Below are 27470 nucleotides of genomic sequence, written 5' to 3'. Positions count from 1 at the left end.
GGGGTAACAGAACAAGATGACGAGGACAGGAAGATATGGAAGAAGATGATCCGCTGTGGCAACCGGGAGCAGCCAAAAGAAGAAGACGACGACTTAACATGCATTACTTTTAATGTGTTGCCCTACAGCTCTTGAGATTGTGTTGCTACGTCTAGCACTGTAAGTTCACCTTATCAATGTAAATTTAGCTATTTCTGAAAGATAGTTAGCCAGTGAAAGACAAGGGTTGATTTAGGGGGACCAGAATGACTAGGCTGAGGTGGGCAATTTAGCCAGGACATTGGGATGCACCCTACTGATTACAACGGATGCCTCAGTTTTACATCTTCTCCTAAGGACGGTGCCATTTTTACAGCACAGTGTCACCGTCACTGCACTGGGCCATTGGGATCCACATACAGCCCAGTGGGTAAGTGCCCCTTGCTGGCCTGACCAACACCTCTCCTAGGAGCAACCCAAGCTTTTCCTAGGTTGTCTCCCATCCAAAGTATGGCTGGCCCTGAACATGTTTAGCTTCTGGTGAATGACCTCTTCTGAAGTGCATGTGGTATGGCTGCTGGCTATAGTAAAAAAAACACTCACAAAATGGTCGATAAAAACAAAGACGTCAAAGCAGTAGTGTGTGCATATGTGGTTTTTGAGAGCGGACCAGACTCTTACATTTATCTTTCTTTTTGTTTCATTATTGCTGCAGATAGTCGTAAAAGTTTGAGCTTTTTAAAATCTGTTCAACTAGAAAATTAAAAGGGAAAAAAGGCAAAAAACATGAGTCTCATTTTTAACACATAAAAGTTTGTCAAAAAAGCAAATGGATCTCAAAATGAGTTCTTGTTCATGTTATGCGGGGTACACTCAGATTGTTTTGTAATTAAAATTTGATGAAAAATTAAAAATGTTCTATCATGAGCAAGAACATTTTTCATAAACCTTGCCACTAAAACAAAATGACTGTGTTTAGCATTTTAAATATTTAAAATGTATGGCATGAAGATTCAATGGGAGCAGTCATTACTGCATGTTATGCATCATTCGGCAGATTATGTAAATTGATTGAAACAACGTGCCAGAGTGTTGTTTCACAGGTGCTTTTATTCAAGCCACAATAAAGAAAGACTTGTCAATATACTGTACGCAGTTTGCTTAACAACAGTAACATCTTCAACTGAATAATGATGTATTTGGTTTCTTTAGCAGAATAAGCTAACTAATTGGTTTATATACTGGATTCTTTAGTGCTTGAAGTGGTGCGTGACTGCTGAATTTGAATGTCCCTTATATGTTTTGTTATGTTGTAGTGCCCCTGGAAAGTGTCACTGATTCACACAAAGGACAATTTAATGCCGATATATGCTTTACTTCAAACAATTTGGGAACTCAGGTGAATATTAAGCCCTTAATTACACCACACACTACACCCAAGAAAGATAACACATTCAGCCCAATGTTGTATGAGAAACAAGAATACATTAAAGGGCACCAATTCAATACTCTTGAAAGACAATAAAATAATACCCTTATCCTGACAATTATAGACCAAAACATGAAAACCAGAAATAGCAGTACCCAGAATTTGAAAAATTTGGTAGTTCTCTTCAGTGAATGAATCTCTTCTGTGTTCTAGTGTAATGAGTCCCTAGCAAAGAATTAAGTTATTAGCCTACACAGGCCTTTGTACAAGCATTCAATGAGGTACCCCTTTTAAAAGGAAAGATAACAAGTCGTCTTCTTCCACTTTTCACATCTTTTAACACACTTCCATTTCTTCTAGTCACTTCAATTCTTCAGGATAGACTCGTATATCACCCAGCTCCTTGCTGATTTCCCTTCTTTTTTCCTCTACTCCACCATCCACTTCCTTGTTGTTATCTGTTTTTCCAGCAATCAGCCCACTCGGGACCTTTCCCAAGTAATGCTGGGTAATTCCCTTAAGGTCATTGTTGGCTGAATTTATCAAGGCATACAATACATATTAAGAACCCCAAAGAAATTCATACAAAACATTTGGTAGGTAAACCATATTAGAGAGAATTCTACAATATGATGGGAGGGGATACAGTATTAATTCTTGGTGTTGCATATTTTAATATTTAGGCCACGATATACTAGATGGTATCCTTGTTAATGTGTTTCTACTTTGCTAGACTAGATTTGCTAGATTAATCCCAAGGGGAAATTCACATACTCCAGCAGCTGCATAATGATAAAGAAACAATATTAAATTAAAGGGTGATAAAAATGCAGGTGTAACGGACAGTAACTTTGTATAATGTTAACATTTACCCCCCCGGGTGGAACTGAAGAGTCGCATAGTTTGGGGGAGGAACGATCTCCTCAGTCTGTCAGTGGAACAGGACAGTGACAGCAGTCTGTCGCTGAAGCTGCTCCTCTGTCTGGAGATGATCCTGTTCAGTGGATGCAGTGGATTCTCCATACTTGATAGGAGCCTGCTGAGCGCCCGTCGCTCTGCCACGGATGTCAAACTGTCAAGCTTCATGCCTACAATAGAGCCTGCTTTCCTCACCAGTTTCTCCAGGCATGAGGCATCCTTCTTCTTAATGCTGCCTCCCTAGCACACCACCTCGTAGAAGAGGGCGCTCGCCATAACCATCTGATAGAACATCTGCAGCATCTTATTGCAGATGTTGAAGGACTGGCAGCCTTCTAAGGAAGTATATTCAGCTCTGTCCTCTCTTGCACAGAGAATCAGTATTGGCAGTCCAGTCCAATTTATCATCCAGCTGCACTCCCAGGTATTTATAGGTCTGTACCATCTGCACACAGTCACCTCTGATGATCGCGGGTTCCATGAGGGGCCTGGGCCTCCTAAAATCCACCACCAGCTCCTTGGTTTTGCTAGTGTTCAGTTGTAGGTGGTTTGAGTCGCACCATTTAACAAAGTCCTTGATTAGGTTCTTATACTCCTCCTCCTGCCCACTCCTGATGCAGCCCACGATAGCAGTGTCGTCAGCGAACTTTTGCACGTGGCAGGACTCCGAGATGTATTGGAAGTCCGATGTATATAGGCTGAACAGAACCGCTCCTGTGTTGCTGGCCACAATGTCAGACCTGCAGTTCCTGAGATACACATACTGAGGTCTGTCTGTAAGATAGTCCACGATCCATGCCACCAGGTATGAATCTACTCCCATCTCTGCCAGCTTGTCCCTAAGGAGCAGAGGTTGGATGGTGTTGCAGGCGCCAGAGAAGTCTAGAAACATAATTCTTACAGCACCACTGCCTCTGTCCAAGTGGGAGAGTGATCGGTGTAGCATGTAGATGATGGCATCCTCCACTCCCACCTTCTGCTGGTATGCAAACTGCAGAGGGTCGAGGGTGTGGCATACCTGTGGCCTCAGGTGGTGAAGCAGCAGCTGCTCCATGATCTTCATCACATGTGACGTCAGAGCGACAGGCCGGAAGTCATTCAGCTCACTAGGACGTGATACCTTTGGGACTGGGGTGATACAAGATGTTTTCCAAAGCCTCGGGACTCTCCCCTGTTCCAGGCTCCGGTTGAAGATGTGCTGTAGAGCAGTGGTCCCCAACCTTTTTGACAGCAAGGACCACTTTATTAGATGCAAATTTTTCTATGGACCGGTCGGGGGGGCAGTTTTATACACAATTTACATAACATTTCTATTATTGTTAAGTTATTAAGCAGTTCGCATACGTTTGCAACCTGAGATTTTTCTTCTTTTTTTGCATATAACAAAGACATATGCTTTGCATTTGCCATTCCAACATATTGCACATCACAAACATTAACACTGTTATCGTTTTTTTTTGTGTCTGCCGTTTCTATAGGAGGGTGACAATGAGTTAAATTCCAATGGATGTTTTTCAAATGTTGACGAGCAATAAGCAAAAGGAATCACTGAAAACCACAGAAAACAAAAACAGCAAAAAAAAAAAAAACAGTACAAGGAAAGTTCGAAGAAAGAATTTTTTTACAATGTTTCTGTTTGGGGATCTTTGTGCAAACGTGCAGATCTGAGCTGCGACCACAGATCTAACTGCTCTGTGGATGATTCGTTCAGGCATTTCAAGGTCACTTCGTTGTAATGAAAGCATCTGCTGAATGTACTTCGTAGTAACGCGATTTCTATAGACTCGTGTCATATGGGGAAACTGTCGGGACCGTAACAATACTTTGTTGTAATACTCTCTCACCTCGGTCTCTCTCCTCTCTCTGCGCCGCTGCAAAGCCCCGCCCGCCAAGTGTTCTGAAAAGTCTGAGTGAGTCTCCGTTGCCGGCAGTTCTCTTGCGGCCCGGCTGTCAGACGGCTGCGGCCCGGTAGTGGGTCGCGGACCGGTGGTTGGGGACCCCTGCTGTAGAGGACTCCCCAGCTCCAACACACAGGCCTTCAGCAGTCGTGGCGATACTCCATCTGGTCCGGCTGCTTTGCTGGCACGAAGTTTCCTCAGCTCTCTGCTCACCTGCGCTGCTGTAATTGTGGGTGGGGATATCTCTCCTATGCTGGTATCAGCAGAAGGATGGGTGGAGGGTGCAGTACTCCGAGGTGAGAGTGGGTTAGGGTGGTCAAACCTGTTAAAGAAGTTGTTCGTCTGGTTTGCTCTCTCCACGTCTCTCTCGATGGTGGCACCCCGCATCGAGCTGCAGCCAGTGATGATCTTCATCCCATCCCACACTTCCTTCATGCTGTTATTCTGCAACTTCTGCTCCAGCTTTCTCCTGTACTGCTCCTTCGCTGCCCTGAGCTGGACTCGGAGTTCTTTCTGCACGCGCTTGAGCTCATGCTGATCACTGCCTTTAAAAGCCCTTTTCTTCTGGTTCAAAAGGCCCTTAATGTCACTTGTAATCCATGGCGTGTTAACATAGCAGCATACTGTTCTTACTGGAACTACAGTGTCCATACAGAAGTTGATGTAATCGGTAGTGCAGTCAACAACCTCCTCAGTGTTCTCACTATGTGATCCCTGCAGGATATCCCTGTCCGTAGTTCCAAAGCAGTCTCTCAGAGCCACTTCCTGAATGAGCGTGTGGTTGTAGGTAGCTCCCACACTCTTGGTTTGTAGTGAGGCTGAAGCAGAACCAGGTTATGATCTGCTTTCCCAAGTGCAGGCAGCGGGGTGGCGCTGTATGCGTCTTTAATGTTTGCATACAGTAAGTCCATCCATCCATCCATTTTCCAACCCGCTGAATCCAAACACAGGGTCACGGGGGTCTGCTGGAGCCAATCCCAGCCAACACAGGGCACAAGGCAGGAACCAATCCCGGGCAGGGTGCCAACCCACCGCAGGACACACACAAACACACCCACACACCAAGCACACACTAGGGCCAATTTAGAATCGCCAATCCACCTAACTTGCATGTTTTCGGATTGTGGGAGGAAACCGGAGCGCCCGGAGGAAACCCACGCAGACACGGGGAGAACATGCAAACTCCACGCAGGGAGGACCCGGGAATCGAACCCAGGTCCCCAGGTGTCCCAACTGCGAGGCAGCAGCGCTACCCACTGCGCCACCGTGCCGCCCGCATACAGTAAGTCAATAGTCTTATTTCCCCGGGTGTTACAGTCCACATACTGGGAGAAGGCAGGTAATGTTTGGTCCAGCGTCACATGGTTAAAATCTCCAGCGATTAGCACAAGTGCCTCAGGGTGCAGCATTTGTAACTTAGCAACAGCAGAATGGATGATGTGACTCGATGTTTACATCCCTCCTCGGGCGGGCATGGAGATAATAAAAACAATGACGTGTCCAAACTCTCTGGGCAAGTAAAAGGGACGCAAACTTACGGCCAACAGTTCGATGTCCCTGCAGCAAGTGGAGATTTTGACGTTTACATGTCCAGAGTTACACCACCTTGTATTGACATAGAGAGCTAGACCTCCTCCTTTGTGCTTCCCGCAGGTACTTGCGTCTCTGTCCGCTCTAACTGTGCTAAACCTGGGTAGCTCCACGTTAGCATCTGGGATGGTGGTAGTTAGCCACGTTTCGCAAAAGCACAACAAACTGCATTCTCTGTAGGTTCTGACATTTTTCACCAGCGCAGCCAGTTCGTCGATCTTATTTGATATTGAACTAAGTGCAACAGACAAAATGGCGGTTATTTGGTGAGTCAGGAAGGGCCGTGTACAGAGGCACCGAAACCAGAAGGGATGTTAGAGGACTCTAGTTTAATCTGCTGGTCTCCATAGAGAAAGCATTAGTGGATGGCGCCAACCTCTGGTCTGGAGGGAAAGTACAATTATTTGAGCCTCTAAGCTGTCTCCCATACACATGTGTGTGACATGATCAAATGAGGTGTAATTGTTTAACTTGTATTATAATGCATTTGTAAGTGAAGACAAAAAGATAACATTTCTACTAATGTCCATCAATCCAAGCATCCATCCAGTTCGAATGCAGTTAAGTGTCGCAGAGTGAGGAAGACCAACACTCAGACAAGGTGGCTATTTGACTTACCTACATGGGCAATGGCACAAGTTTCTCCATTTGATAACACCAAAACAAAGTTTATTTTGTGTTTTCAGTGCTTCAAAGGACAAGGGACGTCTCCTTATTAATATGATGTGTGCCATGTTAATGGAGCCATATAATTGCTGAAATGTGCGGTTAGCATGACAAAAAAGGTTAAAGATGAATCTGCAAACACTGAATTTGTGTCATTTGTTTGGCTTTTGGAGCCAAACTACTGTTCATTAGTGTAACCCTTGATGTGTGCTTTCACTTACTGTATATGTTTGAATGGTACATTGAAGAATGAAATGCTACCTCACAGTAATACATTTACAGAGTACAGGTAATGACAGCCTAAGTCATTTTCTAATTCTGGATTGATACACAGGCGTAACCAATAAAAAAATAAATAAATAAAAAGTGACCTCTTGTCTAAGAAACCTTGAAAGCATCAAAACAAAGGATGTTTAATATGAGTACTGAAATAAAAGAGTCATGTAAAAATGACAAGCTTGATTTCAGGCAGGAGCCTTTAAAACTGGAACAAGTTAAAAAAAAAAAAATTGATAGATTTGGAAAATTAAAGCACCATGAGTTTGTGACATTTGAATTAGTTTGACTCACTAGCCTCACTTCTGAGCATGTTAGTATGCTCACATTTCTTCATTGCAGCCACCACATGCTCTTTTAAAGGTTTTCGCACACAAACACACACCATATCTTCCTCGCCCAGGGGATGCGATCCTTCCAGAGTTTTTTTTGCATCCTACAAATGCCAGAAAGCATTTCAAGAAGACAGAAAACATTATGCCTGAGTTGTAGTTAGGTTGAAACTTGTAGTTCTAAAAGTCAAGTTGTATAATTTAAAGGCAATTTTAATGTGTTATTATTATTATTATTACTGATTGATTGCCTTAGTTTTCGGCTGTATGTATACCTTTTTAAAGTACTTTATAATTGATATATTATTTTTGTATTTGTTTTAAGCATGTCAGACAATGTTTTCTTTAAAACCCTTAATGTAATGTGGCACTTATATGCACTTAAAGGGTTTAGTTTTAACATATAATTTTATTGAATTCAGTTTCAGCAGTGAAAATGTTGGCTTTTCTAAAAAGGAAATAAAATAGTTGTTAATTTTAAGAGAGATGTCTAATTTTCATTATTTGTATATTTATTATTGCTTTTAAACGAAAATGTCTCATCCGATTAATCAATGGAATAATCGGTAAAATACTCAATTACTTAAATAATTGATTGCTGCAGCCCTTAACTCAATTAAGCCGTGCTCATATCAGTATCTCTTCATTTCATACAGAGGCAAATGCTGCGTTACGCTGCTCAATGAGACGGAAGCTTTGAAATCCTACTTGGAGCGGGAGGCAAGTTTGTCTCTTTCATTTATGTATTGTTTTTACAGTTGTTTTAATTAAATGAAGTATGTTTGAGAATGCTAGGTTATATTTGTTGTTTTCCACAGGTGAAGTAACACACACCCACATTCATTTTATTTCAGGATGCGTTTTTTTATTCTCTCGTCTATGACCCTCAGCAGAAGACTCTGCTTGCTGACAAAGGGGAAATCAGAGTAGGGAATAAATACCAAGCAGACATCACAGATCTCTTAGAAGATGGTATGTTTTTGGTTTTTAATTTTGCCTGGTGTAAAACATAGGTTGGAATAACATTGTGATGAAATGGAGGGATTTCATTAAAAGCTTAAAGTAATAAAATGTAGTAGTAGGAAATTCTGCTTCGACCTGACTGTCAGCTGCTAGACCTTTGCCTTGATAATAATTTGTCCTATAAACTCCAAGGAGAATGGTGACCAAAAGTTGTTGTTGTTGTTCTTCTTCTTTCTCTTCATCTTTTCACTTCAACCTTCACCATACAGCTTGGTCCAGCACCTCCTCTCCAGTCAGACCCTTTTCCATCAGATCTTCTTTTACTTTATCTATCCACCTCCTCTTTTGCCTCCTTTCTCTTCCTCTTCCCCTGTACTTCCATTCCCATCACTCTTATGCCCACATATTCATTGTCTGCCCTCATCATATGTCCAGACCACTTCAGTCTACTTTTCTATACTTTCTGAGATCTCTCTCCCTCTTTTGTTGTACCTCTGATTATCTAATTTCTCTTCTTCTTTGTAATTCCACATATCCATCTCCACATTGTCATTTCTGCCACATCCAACTACTTCTCCTGTGCCTCATTTACTGCCCATGTCTCAGATATCTTACATTTAATGCATTGTCCTTAATGTGTTTTTGTGGAATTTTTTGCTTTCTGTTCAGTTTTTGATATATACAAACAATAGCCAGGTTTCCATCCAAGGAGTTTTTGCGAAAAAATATTTAGCGCTTCAAATTTTTTTACCGATATAGCTGATGGAAATGCTAATTATCGATAAAATGTTGTACATGTCGACATAATATTTTTCCATTTAACTTTAGCGCATAAATTCCATATCAATAATTCAGATGTCGCAAAAACTACATTGGAAACACTTTTTGTCGGAAAAAAGGGCTTTAACGCAAATAAATGTGTCACATTTTCATCACGTGCAATCAAAACGAGAATGGCGGAGCAGTTCGCATGGTCTGATGAAGAGAGTTTTTTTTTTTTATTAAACGTCGTTTTTTTGTATTAATTCAAATTTCAGTTTTAATTAAAAACCTTAAGGGAAGCAGGTTACAGTACTAATTCAGTTGTTATCGCACTGAGAAGGGATGTTGAAAGGTAGGCTTACCTGTACAGATCCGATGCTGCAAACACAGCTGCATCATGGGCACTTCCAGGAGTGCCAACGCAAATGTCTCGTATCATGCACCTGTCATCAACAAGGGCCTGGAGAACAATAGATGGCCACCCTTTGCGATTAATGTAATCGCGGTAGCCTTCCGTCGGGGGAAGAATAGGCACATGCGTGCCATCCAGCGCACCGTAAATCTGTGGCACAAGATGCACCAAGGAATTGCGGTATGCAATTTCATTGGCCTCCGCTACAGTCGGAAGTCTGATATAACGCCGCATTAATTTTTCTTTAATAGCGGTGCACACAGCATATACACATCGATGGATGGTAGTTTTACTAACCCCGAAAGTTTCTCCAACTACTCTATACTCTGCGCAGGTTGCCAGCTTGTAAAGGGCGATGGCAATCCGCTTTTGGGTTGGAACCGGTGGTCGGTGGCAACCTTTGATGGGCGCAACATCAGGACTGATGAATCCACACAACATCTCAAACGTCGGCCGTGTCATTATAAAATGTTGCAGCCAGAGATTTTCTGTGAAGTGTCTCTCCACCACCTCCTCCCAGAAGGTCTTATTCCATCGTCTCTCCCATACCCGTGGGTTTCGTCGCACTGGGGTACTTTCTTCGAGCTCTAGGGCTATCAGACAAGCAACTGCTTCATTCTGCTGTCGTCTTCGGATATTATGTACAATTCCAATTATTTGTGAAACTGAAATAACAGTAAGCTGGCAAATTTCAAAAAACTGTCTGAATAATCTCTCCATTTCTTTGTTTCTTTCATTAGTGGAGGGGGTGTAACGTGGAAAACAAAAGGTAGATAATTTGCGACATACACAAAATTATGTATGATGTATGGAAACTACTCAAGGGCAGATTTTTTTCGCGATACAACAAAACTTATGCGACAGTTCGTTTTGGGGGGGGGGGGGGGGATGACATCATCACACACACCATTTTATCGATAAACAGCCAGTTTGATGGAAACAGGCTGGAGACAGCAAATTTCGCACATTTTTTTTACATATATTCTGTTTGTCGATAACAAAACGTCGCAAAAAACTGGATGGAAACTTAGCTAATGTCTATACTCAAGTTCATTTTATTCATACAGTAAATATGGAGCCTTTCTGTTTTAAAACAAGGTGAATAATAAAGTTAGACATCAACATGAATTGTCTACCAGTCAGCATCTTATATCTTTTCTTGAAATTTATACAAACTAATGGGTATGTCCATCCATCCATCATCCAACCTGCTATATCCTAACTACAGGGTCACGGGGGGTCTGCTGGAGCCAATTCCAGCCAACACAGGGCACAAGGCAGGGAACAAATCCCGGGCAGGACATCAGCCCACCGCCGGACAAACACACACACCAACACACACTAGGGACAATTTAGGATCGCCAATGCACCTAACCTGCATGTCTTTGGACTGTGGGAGGAAATCCACGCAGACACAGGGAGAACATGCAAACTCCATGCAGGGAGGACCCGGGAAACGAACCCCGGTCTCCTAACTGCGAGGCAGCAGTGCTACCACTGTGCCATGCCCTAATGGGTATGTCTTTGGAGTATATTAGTTCGAAAAAGTTAAGAGTGCACATTCTATTGTGTTATGTGTGCCTTGAGCATGGGAAAGGCGCTATATAAATAAAATGTATTATTATTATTATGGTTCAGTAGAACTATTTTTAACCCCCATTTACCACACACATACAAATATATAGTTTAATATGTAGTTTGACACAGAAGCAATACATTAAACACATATAGGAATACATTACACAAAAATATATATTTTTTTATCTTCCTTACTCCATGTGGTTTGTAATTATGGCAGAGAAAAAAATTTGCACTTACCGGACAATTTATTAGGTACACCCATTCAACTATTTGATAATGTAAATATCTAATTAACCAATCACATAGCAGCAACTCAACACCTTTTGGCATGTAGACATTGTCAATATTACTAGTAAGCTACTAGTAAGGTGTACCTAATAAAGTGGCCGGTGAATGTATGTCTTTATGTAGACCAGAGGTGATAAACTTTGGGAGAATGGCAGTCTATGAAGACTAACACTGGACCACAACATACAATATAAAATATCCATGTAAGAATCTCATGTTACTTGTGCCACATCAAGTTGTTAAGTTGAATGCTCACAATAGGCAAAACACATATATTTATTGCTAAAAAATGAATACTTCCAGAAAATCAGCAGTGGACACAGGGGAAATGTGTTCAAACAGTACTGAGCTTTTGAATCGAAGACCCACCAAGTCCCTTCATTTATTGGTCAAGAGTCCACATTTTATGTTGAAAGATAAAAACACAGTAAAATGTGAGTTATGTTTTCTTTAACTTTGCTGTCCTGTTGTTTGAAACCAGCAAGCCTGCGATTCTCGAAAGAATTGCAAATCCAAGAATGGCAATCACTTTCTGTTCCCTCCGATACTTGGAGGGATGAAATATCATGCAGGGTGGGTGCGTCCTGGGAAAGTTCATTTAATTAAATAAACATATTTGTAGTAAAGCGGTTTCTGTTTGGAGCTGTGACTCATCTGGTTCTGGTGTTTCAGAAGCGCGTTGTAGGTGCCTTCGTTTATTGTTTTTATTCATGCAGTCTCTTTTTTGTTTTTCTATGGATGTGTCATTAGCGAGAACTCGTTTGCTGACGGCGGCAGATTCATGTGCTGAAGTGACCATGGCGGTGGATCCGGTGCGGTGGTGTGGGCGGTCGTGTTCGGGCGGCTGTACAACCTGGCGTGCACGCTTTACCTCAGGTTTAGTTCACAGGTCATAGCCATGGTAAAGTTTTCAATTAATTAAATAAACATATTTGTACTAAAGCGGTTTCTTTGTGTGGGCGCCTTCATTCATTGTTTTTATCCATACGGGCTCGTTTACAGGTCGTAGCCATATGGGCTCGTGTTTGTATTACTAACCGTTGAGCTCCTTCCATTTGGAGCCGTGACTCCTAGCCTCTGTTTATTGTTTTTACACATGCGGTCTCGTCTTTGTTGTTCTGTGGCTGTGTCGTTAGGTAGAAGTCATTTACTGTTAGGAAGCATACTTCAACTTACACACAGTGACTGCTGGCACGGTGGATTAGAGCAGGCGTAGTTTACAGGTTGTGGTGTTTGGGTGCCACGCACTGACTCTGGGAACTACGATCTCGGTTTTTGCCTCTAGTGTGTCTGAAGCGCGTTGTAGGAGCCTCTGTATATTGTTTTTATCCATGCGGTCTCGTCTTTGTTGTCTGGAGCCGTGACTTCTTTGCGTGTGGTGTTTTTGAAGCGCGTTGTAGGAGCCTCCGTTTATTGTTTTTATCTATGCGGTCTCGTCTTTGTTGTTCTGTGGCTGTGTCGTTAGGTAGACGTTGTTTACTGTTAGGAATCATAATTGAACTTACTTTTAATACTGAATTACCTTCATGTGATCCAAATATGCCACACTGACTGCTGGCACAGTGGATCATGTGATTGTGCTCGAACGTAAACATCACCTATGTATTGTTGAGTTAGCTTTCCTGCATTGATTAATGGATTAAACTCGTCTCTCACTGAGAGTCTGTAGGACAAATATTCTTTCATTGATACCCGTGATCTTTTCTGTGCTTGATTTGTTTTATATCTGCAAATTCCAGCACTCCATCCTTCCTGGCCAGTTGGAAACAAAATGGGGTATGTCAAAGTATCAAGTTTAGGTTGGTTGGTTCCATCAGGACGTAAATGCATGACAATATCGCAGTGAAACGGAGGCTCACCGTCTTTACTTTGAGACACAATTGTCACTTCATTAACGATGGCAACATTGTATCGTCTCGGATCCTGTTCTTTGTCCTTTATTAGCACTACGGCAATTTTAGTTGGTGCCACACCGTCCGCCCCTGCTTTTGTATTGGCTTCTTTTTCAACCTCATGTAGCAATTTTATAGAGTTTGCTAATGGGTGATTGTTTATGACTTCAGCTACGTTTCTCATTATTAGCTCTGTGCATTGCTTGTTTTCAGGAAGGTTCATTCGTTGATAAACTGCGTCATCTAGATCTAACACGTACATTTGGGCACATTTGCGGTGGTGATTTGGCTCAGGGTGCACTGTTCCAATCCGATGCAATATTTGTCCACACACGCGAAAGCAGTATGGGCCATTCCCAGGTGGTGGCTTGATATTTACCCCGGTAGATGCAAAGGCAAATGAACTATTGTAGGATCTAATGCATTCCATAAAGCTTTTACTTATCCAAAGGAGGCAGCTTAACTTGACCTTTTTGACAACAACGTGTAGCCCTTCTGCAGTTTCTTTTTGGATCCGTGCCTCTCTTGCATGTAGTGTTTCAGAAGCACGTTGTAGGCGCCTTCGTTCATTGTTTTCATCCATACGGGCTCGCTTTTGTGTTTCGTTTTGGAGCTGTGACTTCTTTGCTTCTGGTGTTTGTGTGGCGCGTTGTAGGAGCCTCCGTTTATTGTTTTTATCAATGCGGTCTCGTTTTTGTTTCTCTGTTACTGAATTACCGTTATGTGATTCAAACATGCCACACAGACTGCTGGCACAGTGGATTAGAGCAAGTTTAGTTTACAGGTTGTGTTGTTTGGGCACCACCTACTGACTTTGGGAAGCCGCTGCGTTTGACTATGGGGCGCCGCGGCGCAGTGCGCATGCGCTTCGGTGCGTCCGCCGTGCATAAATTAAACTGTCGTTTAGTAATATAGATTCTGTATTTGCAGGTGAAAGCGATGGAAGAGACCAGTCCAAACTGGAAATTAAAGTATGGGATCCAAACAGTCCTTTGACAGATAAACAGATTGACCAGTTTTTGGTAGTTGCACGGTAAGCTGCTTTTGATTATTTTGTTTCCTCTCTATCATCTGATAGGGTGAGGTTTTTGGTGTGTCTTAATTTTTAGTCTTCTCTTTCCTGTTTTTTTTTTTTTTTTAGATCAGTTGGTACCTTTGCCAGAGCCCTTGACTGCAGTAGTTCCATCAGGCAGCCAAGTTTACACATGAGTGCTGCAGCGGCCTCTCGAGATATCACCCTGGTGAGGAGATGCCTTGCTAATGATACAGGAAAATGTTTTGGCTTAGCCGCTCTTGTTTTTCTTCCACTTGACGTATTCTTAGAGGATGCAGTGCTTTTTTTTTCCATGTTGTTCCACATTTTATCTGGGCCCTGATGTCATAGTTGCTGTTTACGCAGGAGGAATCCCTTGGTTGTATTCCCCCTAATCTGTGGTTCCAGAAGTGAGTCTATGGGAAAGTCAGATTCTTATGTTTTGAAACTGTATGTCATTGCTTCTAGTTCCACGCCATGGACACCTTACACAAAAACAGCTTTGATATTTCCAAGGCCATTTCAGCACTTGTGCCCCAAGGTGGGCCAGTGCTATGCCGGGATGAAATGGAGGAATGGTCAGCATCAGAAGCTAATCTTTTTGAAGAAGCTTTGGAGAAGTATGGCAAGGATTTCACAGACATCCAACAAGACTTTGTAAGTAGCAGTAGCAAATGACAAGATTCAGCCTTGGAGACCCATTTCTTGTAGTGAAAGGAAAGTCAGGTTACTACATAGGTCAAATCTGATTGGTTTTCGTATTGTGGTAATTAAGGATGTACACAGGTTCAAAAGTTTGGGTGTACTATCCTGATTATCCCCATTTAACAAGAAAGTAAGCAAAATGATGGTTTCCGGACAAAGTTGTAGCCACAGCCACTACCAGTGTGTTTCTTTCCTTAAATGGGAGTGATTCTCCAACTCTTGTCTCTCTCTTGCCCCTTTTGACGTCTTACAGGCTATTTATACACTGTGAACCTGGAAGGGGGAGTGTCTTTGTAAGTCTGCAAGGGTGTGCGCAGATGTTGTCTGGTTGTGGTCCTTAGAAGCTGCGGATGGGAAGACAAGGTTGTTAGTGACGTTGTCCCCTCTTGTCCCATGGTGGTAGTGCTTACCTTGTCGGAGTCTTGTAGATGCCCCCTATGCGCCTGCATGTGAACAATATACATCAGAAACGAAGAGTTTGTTCTTCAACAACAACAACAACAATGTTTATTTATATAGCACCTTTTCATACAAATAGTGTAGCTCAAAGTGCTTTACAAGATGAAGAAAAGAGAAAAAAAGACAACGTAAGAATTAAAATAAGACAACACCAATTAACATAGAACAAAGGAAGGTCCAATGGCCAGGGAGGACAGAAAAAATAAAAAAAACTCCAGACGGCTGGAGAAAAAAAAAAAAAATCAGCAGGGGTTCCAGACCATGAGACCGCCCAGCCCCCTCTGGGCATTCTACCTAACATAAATGAACAGTCCTCTTTGAATTTAGGGTTCTCATGGATGGACTTGATGATGATGGTCAGGTAGACTTCTGGCTTTTAATCCATCAATGTAGGAACATCATGGTGCTTTGATTAGGTGGTGGTGGTGCAGGTCGCCTCCACAGAAAACCGGGAAAAAACAGAAGAGAGAGTAGGGGTTATTACAGATTTTAGAGCCACCATGAATAGTTATGATAATTAATTGAATATACAGAGCATCAGGATTAAACTAAAATGAAGTTATGAGAAAGCCATGTTAAAGTAATGAGTTTTTAGCAGTTTTTTTAAAGTGCTCCACTGTGTTAGCCTGGCGAATTCCTATTGGCAGGCTATTCCAGATTTTAGGTGCATAACAGCAGAAGACCGCCTCACCACTTCTTTTAAGTTTAGCTCTTGGAATTCTAAGCAGAGGGCGGCACGGTGGCGCAGTGGTAGCGCTGCTGCCTCGCAGGTAGGAGACCTGGGTTGCTTCCCAGGACCTCCCTGCGTGGAGTTTGCATGTTCTACCCATGTCTGTGTGGGGTTCCTCCGGGCGCTCCGGTTTCCTCCCAGTCCAAAGACATACAGATTAGTTGGATTGGCGATTCTAAATTGGCCCTAGTGTGTGCGTGGTGTGTGGGTGTGTTTGTGTGTGTCCTGCAGTGGGTTGGCACCCTGCCCAGGATTGGTTCCTGCCTGTGTTGGCTGGGATTGGCTCCAGCAGACCCCCGTGACCCTGTGTTCGGATTCAGCAGGTTGGAAAATGGATGGATGGATTCTAAGCAGGCACTCATTTGAGGATCTAAGGTTATGATTTGGAATATAAGGTGTCGGACATTCCGATATATAAGATGGAGCGAGATTATTTAAGGCTTTGTAAACCATAAGCAGTATTTTAAAGTCAATTCTGAATGACACAGGTAACCAGTGTATTGACATCACTGCCCATTCACTTGTGGTGCTCTCCAAATATACAAGATAGCCAGAAACCTACTAAATGTACAGTACATCTCCCAATATACTGTTAGGTCTCAGTTTTTAAATATTTCCTTTAAATGTACATGTAACATCCGGCACTTTACTGGAGTTTAGTCCATCACCTTGATCTCTGTACATATGTTTGGTGATAAGCCTTTATATAAAGAAAAAAAAATTTACAACCTTTGTCTACAATTAACCCTGTTAAAATGGAATACATAACTATAAAAACTGTCTCTTCACACCATGCCTTTATCACTGTGAAAATAAATTCAGAAAAATGTAAGAAAAAAAAATTCCCCCATCCCTTGATCCGTGAAAGCTAGAGGAAACATAAGCAAAACATATGCTAAAAAGGTCATCCACCCCAGTGCTCTGATGAGGCTTAAGACAAGCAGCTGACAGCTGGCTGAGACACAGACAAAAAAAATAAGGAAGCACTTGTAGAGAACAGACTCAGAATGAAACCAAAATAAAAAATCAAAATAAGGTCCTATATCTGACCATAAGACTAAATAGTACAATACAGGTATGTAAGACTTAAATCTCTTGGTTTCACTCATGGCTCTTCTCTGTTTCTCCCAGACGTTTATAGTACTGCCTGTTGCTTTATTAATCCATGAATCCTAGTGTTGTATGCAATAGAGTGATGTAAACCAGTGATAATGATTAACTGTAGTGATGAGTGAAACAGGTACGTTTTTTGATTCACATAGTTTTGCAAACAATTTTACAATTACAATTAACCTGAAAATTGTTCAGAGGGGCTCTGTACAATGGCTTATCCTGCTCTGTGACCCCCAAAGGTCATGTGAAAAGACAATTTCCCTCTGTGATTAATGCAATGTACCAGATAGCAAAGAAATTATAAAATGCAAAACTTATGAAGCCCATAAAAGAACATGAGAGGGGAAAAAAAAGGAATTGTTATTTCTTTTAAGAACATGCTTTTTTTTTGCGTGACATCCGCCCTCAACCCCTTGTGTCGACAAAAGTCAACATCCGCCCTAAAAGAGTTAAGCACTGCCCTCCCAAGACCAAACAAGCACCACCATGTGGCCACATTCCCTGTGCAGCGCCTAAATCTCACTGCGTACATAGATTTATGTAAAATATGGCACCATAAGGATGAGCTCTAACTGCCCTGTGACCTTGTCCAGGATTAGTTGGTTAGGAAAACGAATGATGATTGAAAGATGATGTAGCATTGCTAACAAGTTGGCATTAGCCTGGGGAGTCAGTCACCCAGAGTATGAGCTGACATTCCATCACACAAATAAGCAGCTTCAGGAGACCCTTTTAAAATGGGCATACCTGCCAACATTGCAGAAGAATTCCAACTTGTGCGTGATCATTTTAAGAATAGAGAGCTACCTAAAAATAGTGATATGAAGAGCGAGAGAAATCATGGGCACTCAGAGTCCGTGAGTACCACGGCAGTGCGGTGCCACAAATATACCTGTGCTCTTCCCATTCAAACTTTTTATGTGTAACACACTGATCAGGCTGCAGCTACAACTACCCTTCAACTCCAGAGCCGCACAGCCCTACATCACCACGGTTTTCCAACTCCAGTTTCTTGGCGTTAGTTGCATGGATCCTTCTTGCTAAAGAGGAATTGTGCGTGAGATTAAGAAGAAGAAAAAAAAAACTGATGGTAGCTGTTTGGCGTGTTGAAGAAAGGTTTGCAAATGTTTTGGAACCAATCAGCCATGGACAGTATCATTGACCGTTGGGTCAGTCCTGCTAAACCTGTTTCTCATGCATTGTGTCACTCGTCACTAAGTAACTGATTTTTGGAGGATTATTGCCTACAGGGAAATAGAGGTTTGGCTGCCACCATACCAAGGAAGAATGTTTTTGGTTGGTTGTTTAAGGAAAGAGTAGAGAAATTTTGTACAACAGAACGTTTTTTTTTACAGATGACAGATAATAGAAGCTGCTTTCTTCTTTCAGTGCTTTGACACTCTCTTCAATTACTAAGTTAAGCAGAATAGTTTTGTGTTTCTATCCTAGAGTATTCAGTAGATGCTTAACAGATTTAATTTGTTTATTTCCTTGATTAAAAAGCAAGTTAATCTTAAATCCATATTATAGCTGCTATCAATCTATATCAGAGCTGACTTAGATTTTAGATTTTATCTTTTTTCCTCTTAGCTGCCATGGAAATCCTTGACGAGTATAATTGAATACTACTATATGTGGAAGACAACAGACCGATATGTACAACAGGTAAGACCATCCTTCATATTTAAAAAAAAAATTAATAAATTAAAAAAATGAATCCTGTTATTTCTGCATGTCTGGCAGTAACAAACTTTTGGCCCCTGAAAGCTCTTTTAGTTTTAGTTTAGTTTTTAATAGTTTTACTGTCAAATAATGCAAAGAGTACACGACACGTGCTTCGCCCTAATTCTGGGCTCATCAGGCATACACACTCACTGCATTCCCTCTCGGGAATCGAACCTCGAACATCAGCGCCAGAGGCGAAGCCCCTAACGCTGCGCTATGGCGTGTGGTTTGTTCATTTGACAGCATGTAGATCGGGGTAATTACATTCATGGCATTCGTAGTTTGAATCACAATCTGATTGTATGGGTGGTTACTTACCAGGTAACGCTTGTGGTTGGTCAGCAAGTCGGCTAACATCCGCCACGGTGCCCTCTTTCAGTTGCGAGAAGCAGATCATAGAATGGTTGAAAATAGTTTTACTGTCAAATAATGCAAAGAGTATGCGACACGTGTTTCGCCCTAATTCTGGGCTCATCAGGCGTACACACATACATATATATATATAATATTATACATACACAGGTACTCCTCACTTTACGACCGAGTTCCGTTCCGACGACTACGTCGTTAAGCGAATTGGTTGATAAGCCCAGGAGCTTGAGCCGGGAATATAGGATCGTTGTAAAATTATAAAATTATGCAACAAACTTCAAATTTATTCATAAAAAGACATGCATATGTACATATTATCATTTGTAAATGATTCTGTCGATTTTTCGCCTTCACGTTCCTTCAAAGTCTCAAAGATACTGCGTGCCTTAGCTTGAATTATTAAAAGGCTTATCGACATATTATTTTGCATCTGGTTGTCAAACCAGATCGCCAATAATTTCTCCATCTCATTAATAAGACCTTTTTGCTGCCTAGTTATTATGGCTTTAAATCCTGTCGATGATTTCACCGCCTCTTTCACTCTAACTTTATCCTTTAAAATCGTTGAAATTGTCGAATATGCCAGTTTCAAGTCACATGCTGTTTCTTTAACCATTTTACCAGCTTCGTACTCTTGTATGATTTTTATGTTCATTTCAAGGTCGATAGATTTTCTTAGCTTCTTAACAGTTTCTCCAGATGATGCCATATTTTTTCTTTTCGTCGACATCTGTACTATTTTGGGGTTACAAATATGTAAAAAAAAAAAAAAACGAGGTTACACAGTGACTGCTTATAGGAATGAAACTGACTGAAAAAGCGAATAGCAAGCCTATTGTACGCTCAGTGCGCATGTCACCATTCGCCACTGATTGACACTCAGGCTGAGAAAGGGGATTCCCCGAATTGCAGGTCCAAACTTTGTTGGTTGTAAGTGCGAGTGGTCGTTAAGCAAATAGGTTGTAAGTTGACGAGTACCTGTATATATATAACACATATATAATATAGTGGCAAAGGCGCTATATAGGTGTTGACCCGACACAGACTGACAATGGAGGCACGTGTAAAATAAACAAAATTAAATTTTTCTTCAGCCATGGGGCACGTCTTCCCCGTGTCCCACAAGCCCAACACATTCCCAAACCACACTCTTCTTCCTCCACTACTCCTCCCAGGCAGCTTCGTCATCCTCCTCCCGACTCTGGCGCCTAGAGTAGTGGCTGCAGGCTCCTTTTATAGCACCCCCGTAAGTGGTCCAGGTGCTCGTTGACCTACTTCAGGCTGCAGTCCAGCCCACATGGGCTCTTTAAGCCATGCAGCTCCCCCTGGCTGTGGCAATGGAGCCCAACAGGGATAAGCTCCAGTGTTCCACCATTGTGGCCCCAATACAACCCAGGGGGGCTGCCATATAATATTTAATATAATCATCATCATAATATAATCATCTGTATGGTTTTACAATTTTGTTGCAGTTTTGTTCTTCAGAGGTTAATTTGTCAAAAGTTTAAACAACCGTGAATTCCGCCAAAGATTGTGCTGGGAGCTGGGTCATGATATACACATGCTGATGATTGTAGCGCTGTAATTCAGTTTAGGAAACAAGAGAAGAAAGGCTTGTATATCGACTGGGTGTCTCAGAAACATACTGTATACTAGAAAGATGTCTGTATAAGAGAAAGGGGGGCTACAATACAGTCAAAGAAATTCTGCATTCCTTCTTTTACTGCAGTAGATTTCTGCTAAACACAAAGGCAGTCAACCCCAGTGCTTTCTGGGGTATGTGGTTAATCAAGAAAGGAGGGGTTGTTCTTGACAGTTATGTACTTCAAAGACTGTTTCATCGATTTTATGTGTTTGTTTTTGACATGAACACTTAAAGCTCTGACTTTAACTTTAAGCCTTCCACATTTATTAAAACCTTATTTTGAGATGCAGGCAGAATTGAAGGTCTTATGCGATGGAGAGTATAGATGTTTGACCTTTGTTCAGACTTTGGTATGTTAACCATTTTCTTTGGGTTTCAGACTATATGCTGGCTATTTGTATTGTGTATTGTTTTTTATATATATATATATATATATATATATATATATATATATATATATATATATATATATAATTTTTTTTTTTTTGTTTATTGTCCTTCAAGGTAGTTTCCCAAAATGAGTTGTTGGGATTTTAAAGTATTTAAACAGATCCACACAAAGGAAGACTCCCTTATTTGAGATCAGAGGAACCATCCAGCTTGTTCATTCATTTATTCATGTATTGATTAACTTTCCACTGCCTATCAGAGACAGGGGCACAGAGGCAGTAGTCTTAACGGTGAGGCCCACAAGTCCCATTCCTCACCACATTTGCAAACTGATACTGTGGGATCTCAAGGCATTCCCAGATATAATCCTCCCAGCAAGCTCTGGGTCCTCCCTGGGGTCTTCTCCCAGCTGGTTGTGCCTATATAACCTTCGCAAAGAGGCAGCTGTATCAGATGCCTGAACCACCTGAGTTGGCTTCTCTTGATGCAGAGGGTCTGAGCCTCTCCCGGATATCTGTGCTTCTCACCATGTCTCTAAGCCACTGGGAGGAGAAGGCAATCTCATTCTTTGATTCATTACCCAAAGCTCATGACCATAGGCGAGGATAGGGACGTAGATTGACTGGTAAATCGAGAGGTGCACCTTCTGGCTCGGCTCCTTCTTCACCATTATGGATCGGTATACAGTAATCCCTCGCTACTTCGCGGTTCACTTTTCGCGGATTCACGACTTCGCGGGTTTTTAAATACAAGTGATTGCCCGCCTATCGCGGAAGTTATGTTCCAGACCCATCAGCAACAGGAGAAAATCCGCGATATAGAAACACCATATAAATAAACATTTTTATAGTTTAAGCCTTAAAATACCCATCCCACATGCTTTAAACACATGTAAACTTATAAAACACACTTTGTTAACACATATGATATGTGGATGTCGGGCTAAGGATATTAGTATCATCTCACTATTATAAAACATTTTAACTTCACGCAAGACAAGACAGTGAGACAGGAAAATTGGTGATGTACAGGATTTTAAATTATTGACAGGCAGAGCGACAAGCAGCACAAAGCCTGCACAAAGTCCACTTCTCCTTAGCTTTCATTCAGCTCCCCACCCCCTTGACAATGCGAACTGCGCCTCCGGGGAGGGGGGCTTTGAGTGAACGTGCGTTCAGCCCTCACAAAACCACACACACACTCCTCCTCCTTCCGAACGGTGCAGAGCGGCAAGCAGGCATTTTGGCAGAAGAAGCACAAAGTCCATTGCAAGCAGGCATTTTGGCAGAAGCAGCACAAAGTCCATTTCTGCTCAGCCCTCACAAAACCACACACAAACTCCTCCTCCTTCCGAACGGTGCAGAGCGGCAAGCAGGCATTTTGGCAGAAGAAGCACAAAGTCCATTGCAAGCAGGCATTTTGGCAGAAGCAGCACAAAGTCCATTTCTGCTCAGCGTGAGTTCAGCTGCCCCCCTTCACAAAGCGAGTGCAGACACATTGACGTCTGATCGCTGCGTGCAGTGTGCAGTGTTGGTCCTGCGGTGTTTAAGAATGTAGAAAGTGTTTAAGAGCATAGGAAGTGTTTATAAGAGTGTGGGAAAGGTTAACAAGAGAGTGAGAAAGGTTTATAACAGTGTGGGAAGGGTTTATAAAGCCTTAAAATATGTTTAAATAACAAAATAAATATAGGTCGCTACTTCGCGGATTTTCACCTATCGCGGGGGGCTCTGGAACGTAACCCCCGCGATAGGTGAGGGATTACTGTAACAACCGCATAACTGCTCTTGCCTCCCTGATCCATTTGTTGACCTCAATATCTCTTTCTCCCCTCACTTGTGACCAAGGCCCTGAGGTACTTAAACTCCTCCACTTGAGGCAGTAATTCACCTCCCACTTGGAGAGGACAGTCCATCTTTTTTCCTACTGAGGACCATGTTCTTCAACCAGCTTGTTGCTATCTCCAGATTTAAAATATGAGTTTTCAAGCAGCAGCTAATCTACAATTTGTGATAAATACTTGAAGGACATGTAGACGCCAAGAAGAGAAACTTGTTTTTAAAAGTCTGTGAGAATTGAGTGATAACTCGTTCACTGAGAAATAAATTCTGTACTTATGATGTGACCTTCACACAGAAGACACTTGCTAATTTTAGCATACAGCAGAATGCAGTTGCCAGCATTTCAACAATTACTACTGTTCCATTAACTGAATATGACGTTAATGTACACATTTCCACAGTAATAAAAAAAAAAAAAGATGGATGGATAGTTTTTCCTTCATAAAATCTGCATATAAGTTTATAGGTAAATGTAGTTAAGAGGGAAATTTATTTTTTAATGTATTTATTCTAAAGCATAGCCTGACAACAGAAAAAATACAATTTAATAAACAGTTTTTAATAGGCTTTGAGAGAATGGATGTAGTGAAATAGCGTCACTTGGTGAAAAGGTGTTTAATTTTTTTTGATAAACATATAGGTGTATATAATTTCTGCCTAATAACTGAAATAAATACCTTGCTTATCCTCTTGTTCATCTTGGTTCATGTTTGGCCTAGTGGGATTATTAAATGGAAGAAACTTGTTAACTACAGTTAATCATCAAAGATTATTGTTATCTAAGAGAGCTATTTTCTATCTTACAAAGACTAATTGACCTAAATTTTGTGTCTTGCTTCTTTAGAAACGACTAAAAGCTGCAGAGGCAGAAAGCAAATTAAAACAAGTCTACATTCCAAACTAGTAAGTAATGGTATCCAGAGCAATAAAAAAAAAACTCCTTTGTTTTACTGCTTGCCCATTTTGTTGTCATCTACTTTGGAGCTACAAACTGTATTTAAGTCATCAGTATTTTAATTTAGTTGCTTCTTATTTTCTCTTCCTCACTAAAGGAATTCCATGCAGCCCAGGAGACATTTTTGTGCACTTCACTTTAAAAGACCGCATATCAGAGTTCAGTCAGTTAATATGAATTTTAATTTTACAGAGCAACCTTAAAGACATAGTGTGGAATAGTGGCTGCATCATAACTCCAGTAGTCTAGACGTGAATGCCTGTCAACATCTCTGTTTGGAGTTTGCACATTTTGTCCATGTCTTCATGGTATCTCCCAACCTCTCCAACATCACAAAGATGTGCAGGATAATTGGGCACTCCTTTCACTGATGCTTGGTCATCTAAGTCGGGTTCCTGATTCTTTGCCCTATCTGGACTTGCCTCAGAAGAGAAAGGTTTTGCTGTTTAGAGCAATGAGCACTATTCAAAGTCTTGCTTGGTCGATTATATTGTTAGACCTAATTGCATTAACACTAGAATTACCAGAGTCTATGAAAAAACTCATAGATCCGGCCCACCTTAAAACCGTTCTCACCTCTCTTTTGTCTTCTAAATGTGCCGATTAAGAGGAGCAGCGAGCAGCCGGCTATTCCATCCCCCACCGTCGCAGAACGTTCACTAAGTTTTCCCAGCTCATGGCTTGTTTGATTATCTGGGAGTGACTGAACTGCTGGAGTTTTAGAATGAAAATAATAGATCGCTATTTGGAATACATGCATTTCATGTATGTTCCATTTCTACAGTAATCTGTGTAAACACATTGCTAAAACAGAAACTTTTTCATACTTTAGTAATAAATGTTACAAAATGTAGGCATAAACTATAGAATCTGTGAAGCCTGAAGTCCAAACATCAAATAAACATTTTCACAAAAGGTTCAAGGATGATACAACAGCTTCCGTGGCTTAATGCTATGGTTTGCTGACTTGGGGCACAACAGCCCTGTCGTGCTACAGAGACGTGAGTTCGATTCCCAGCTTTGAAGAAAGTGTTTTTTTATAAATTGGTATGCACTGTAAATCGTTATCTTTAAAATGTCAATCGCGGTTATTTCTGTTGATTAATTCATGCTTTTTTACTTAGAGTCAGAACAGGAGCTTTTTCTGCTTATTCAGCTTTTGATCTGACTCAAACAGCGCCAGTATAACTTCACACCCGATCTGACGCTGTTCGTTTTCAAATAATATTGCATTACTTCGACGATGTTTTCTGATTGGTACTATTCGCGTCATAAAATGATTTCTTCAAAACGTCACATATATTTGTCTTTCTTTTTTTTAAATGTGCGTTGTAGCACGCAGCAACTGGCCACCTGCATGTTCTTGCGCACACTGAATAAGACCGCGCTATATGCAATCATCAGATTCAAATGTTAACAGTTATATAGCACAGAATGGAAATCAGCAGTTCTTAGCATTGCACCACGCAAGCTGTCATATCAACCGCCTACTGTAACTTGCTTTCTTTTTTCTTCGGTTATAGTCTTGAATAAAAGTGCACCTGTTTTGTTATACTTTTACATCAACATATGTTCCTATGTTTGAGCTACATGGGCATGGTCAAAAAATACACATATAATGCCACGAAAAGTGCATGCAGACACTTCAGTACACTGCAGAGCTTTAGCGCGTCTTTATGTGAAAACAGCAGTATCAGATGGGGAGTGTCTGATGATTGCATATAGCGCTGAAGTTACTGCTCTTTACTAGGCTTTCCTCTGCATGTCCGGGAGTACAAAAGAAACAGCATACAGCAACACGTGGGGACTGGCAATATTGGGGGAAAAAAACACGTGGTCGTATGTATCGTGATACACTGCAGAACTATAGAGCGTCTTTATGTGAAAACAGCAGTGTCAGGTGGGGGGCGGTAGGGAAGTATCCTGAACGCGACTGAGACAATGAAAAGTGAATTTAAAAAAAAAATAAAGCTAACCTTTACAAATATCATAAATTACACTGGCTGTTACAGACTGAAATCAAATGTATCTTTGTATTCTAAAATAGTGAAAATAAGAACACTTCTCAAAATGGAGTTGTGCAGGATCGAACTCACGACCTTTGGATTCCCAGTCAGCAACTGATACTGTTGCGCCACGGAAGCAGTGATAGCTAATGCGTGTCAAAGTCGCACACTAAGGCGTTTTTTTTTGGCAGTGGCTTTTTTTTTTTTTGTACCTTTTGTGAAAGTGTTCCTTTGATATTTGGACTTCAGGCTTCATACATTATATAGTTTATGCCTACATTTTGTCATTTGCTACTAGAATATTGTAAACCGTTTCTGTTTTAACAATGTGTTTACACAGATTACTGTAGAAATGCAACACATATGAAATGCGTGTGTTGCAAATAACAATCTATTATTTCTACTCTAAAACTCCACTCCCAGATAATCAATCAAGGCATGAGCTGGGAAAAGCTTGTTTATGTTCTAAGTCGTTGGGGGGATGGAATAGCCGGCTGCTTGCAGCTTGTCTTTATCAGTACATTTAGATGACAAAAGACGCTGGCGGAGAGGTGAGAAGGGTTTTAAGAAGCGATTTAAGGTGGGCCAGATCTACGAGTTTTTTCGTAGGCTCTGGTAATTCTAGTGTTAATAGTTACACCTGTCTTCAGTTACAGCTTCACTCCAACAACCCTGTTCCTCCCTTTCAATTATTGAATAAAATTCAGCTTACAATAGCCAATAATGGCTTCTTTGGCTTTCATTGGCACAGTTCTTGTCCTCCTTTTTAACAATGGCAACTACAGACTCCAAAGGGTACAAGCAAGCCAAGGTATCTTACGAAACCATGAAACGCACCTGGGAGATCACAAACACCTGTGACGCCAATTGTCCCAAACATTTTGGTGCCCTGAAATGGTGGTGGGACCGTGTAGAAAAAGCGCTGTCATTTCTACATGCTGTGACTGAAATGTGTGCAAATCTCCATACGTGAAAATCTGCAATGTGCGCGTCAATCACAATTTTAAACTGAGGAGCGGAGGGGAAAATCAAGGAAAAATGTGTCTTGTGGGATGGAATGGAGATCATTGTACCCTTTTCAATACTTTTGCCTTCCTTTGTGTCAAGATAAGCCTTGAGAATTTGTGAGTTTTAATTAGTAATGGTACTATACTCCAAGATGTGTCTTCTGTTGTGGAGGTGACAATGATCATTCTGGTTGTCCTCACCCTCCTGATCTCTTCCTTAGTAACAAGCCTAACCCCAACCAGCTGAATGTAAACAGTGTGAAGCCCGGTCTGGTCAATGGAGCTGGAACAACAGCAGGAGTACCTCCCAGTTCAACAGGCCCTGGGTTGCCAGGCCAAAATGCTGTAATAGGACGTGCCTGTGAAAGCTGCTATAGTGAGTATGCCCAGTTTGCTGGTGTGTATTTTATTATCCTCGTTTCTGTTGGATATAGCTGGCTGTGAAGCATTTTGTCTATATTGCTTAGTGATTCAGGAAATTTAGTGGGGTTAGTGTAACAAAATGT

General features: G+C 41.4%; 1 protein-coding gene across 2 annotated transcripts in view; it reads left to right on the top strand.

The window, feature by feature from the left end:
• Positions 1–27470, top strand: part of mta1 (metastasis associated 1) — a 127511-nt gene that overhangs the window by 48840 nt on the left and 51201 nt on the right. For both annotated transcript variants that reach the window (XM_028821138.2, XM_028821139.2), the window contains exons 5-12: positions 7745–7808; positions 7943–8060; positions 13917–14019; positions 14128–14227; positions 14488–14676; positions 18617–18691; positions 23841–23899; positions 27186–27340. In XM_028821138.2, the coding sequence (XP_028676971.1) occupies positions 7745–7808; positions 7943–8060; positions 13917–14019; positions 14128–14227; positions 14488–14676; positions 18617–18691; positions 23841–23899; positions 27186–27340 (863 nt within the window). The remainder of the gene's footprint in view (positions 1–7744; positions 7809–7942; positions 8061–13916; positions 14020–14127; positions 14228–14487; positions 14677–18616; positions 18692–23840; positions 23900–27185; positions 27341–27470) is intronic.

The sequence above is a fragment of the Erpetoichthys calabaricus genome, chromosome 16 (assembly GCF_900747795.2).
Source record: "Erpetoichthys calabaricus chromosome 16, fErpCal1.3, whole genome shotgun sequence".
Taxonomy (NCBI): Eukaryota; Metazoa; Chordata; class Cladistia; order Polypteriformes; family Polypteridae; genus Erpetoichthys; species Erpetoichthys calabaricus.
Note: the sequence above shows the minus strand (reverse complement) of the source record. Positions and strands in the feature narration are given on the sequence as shown.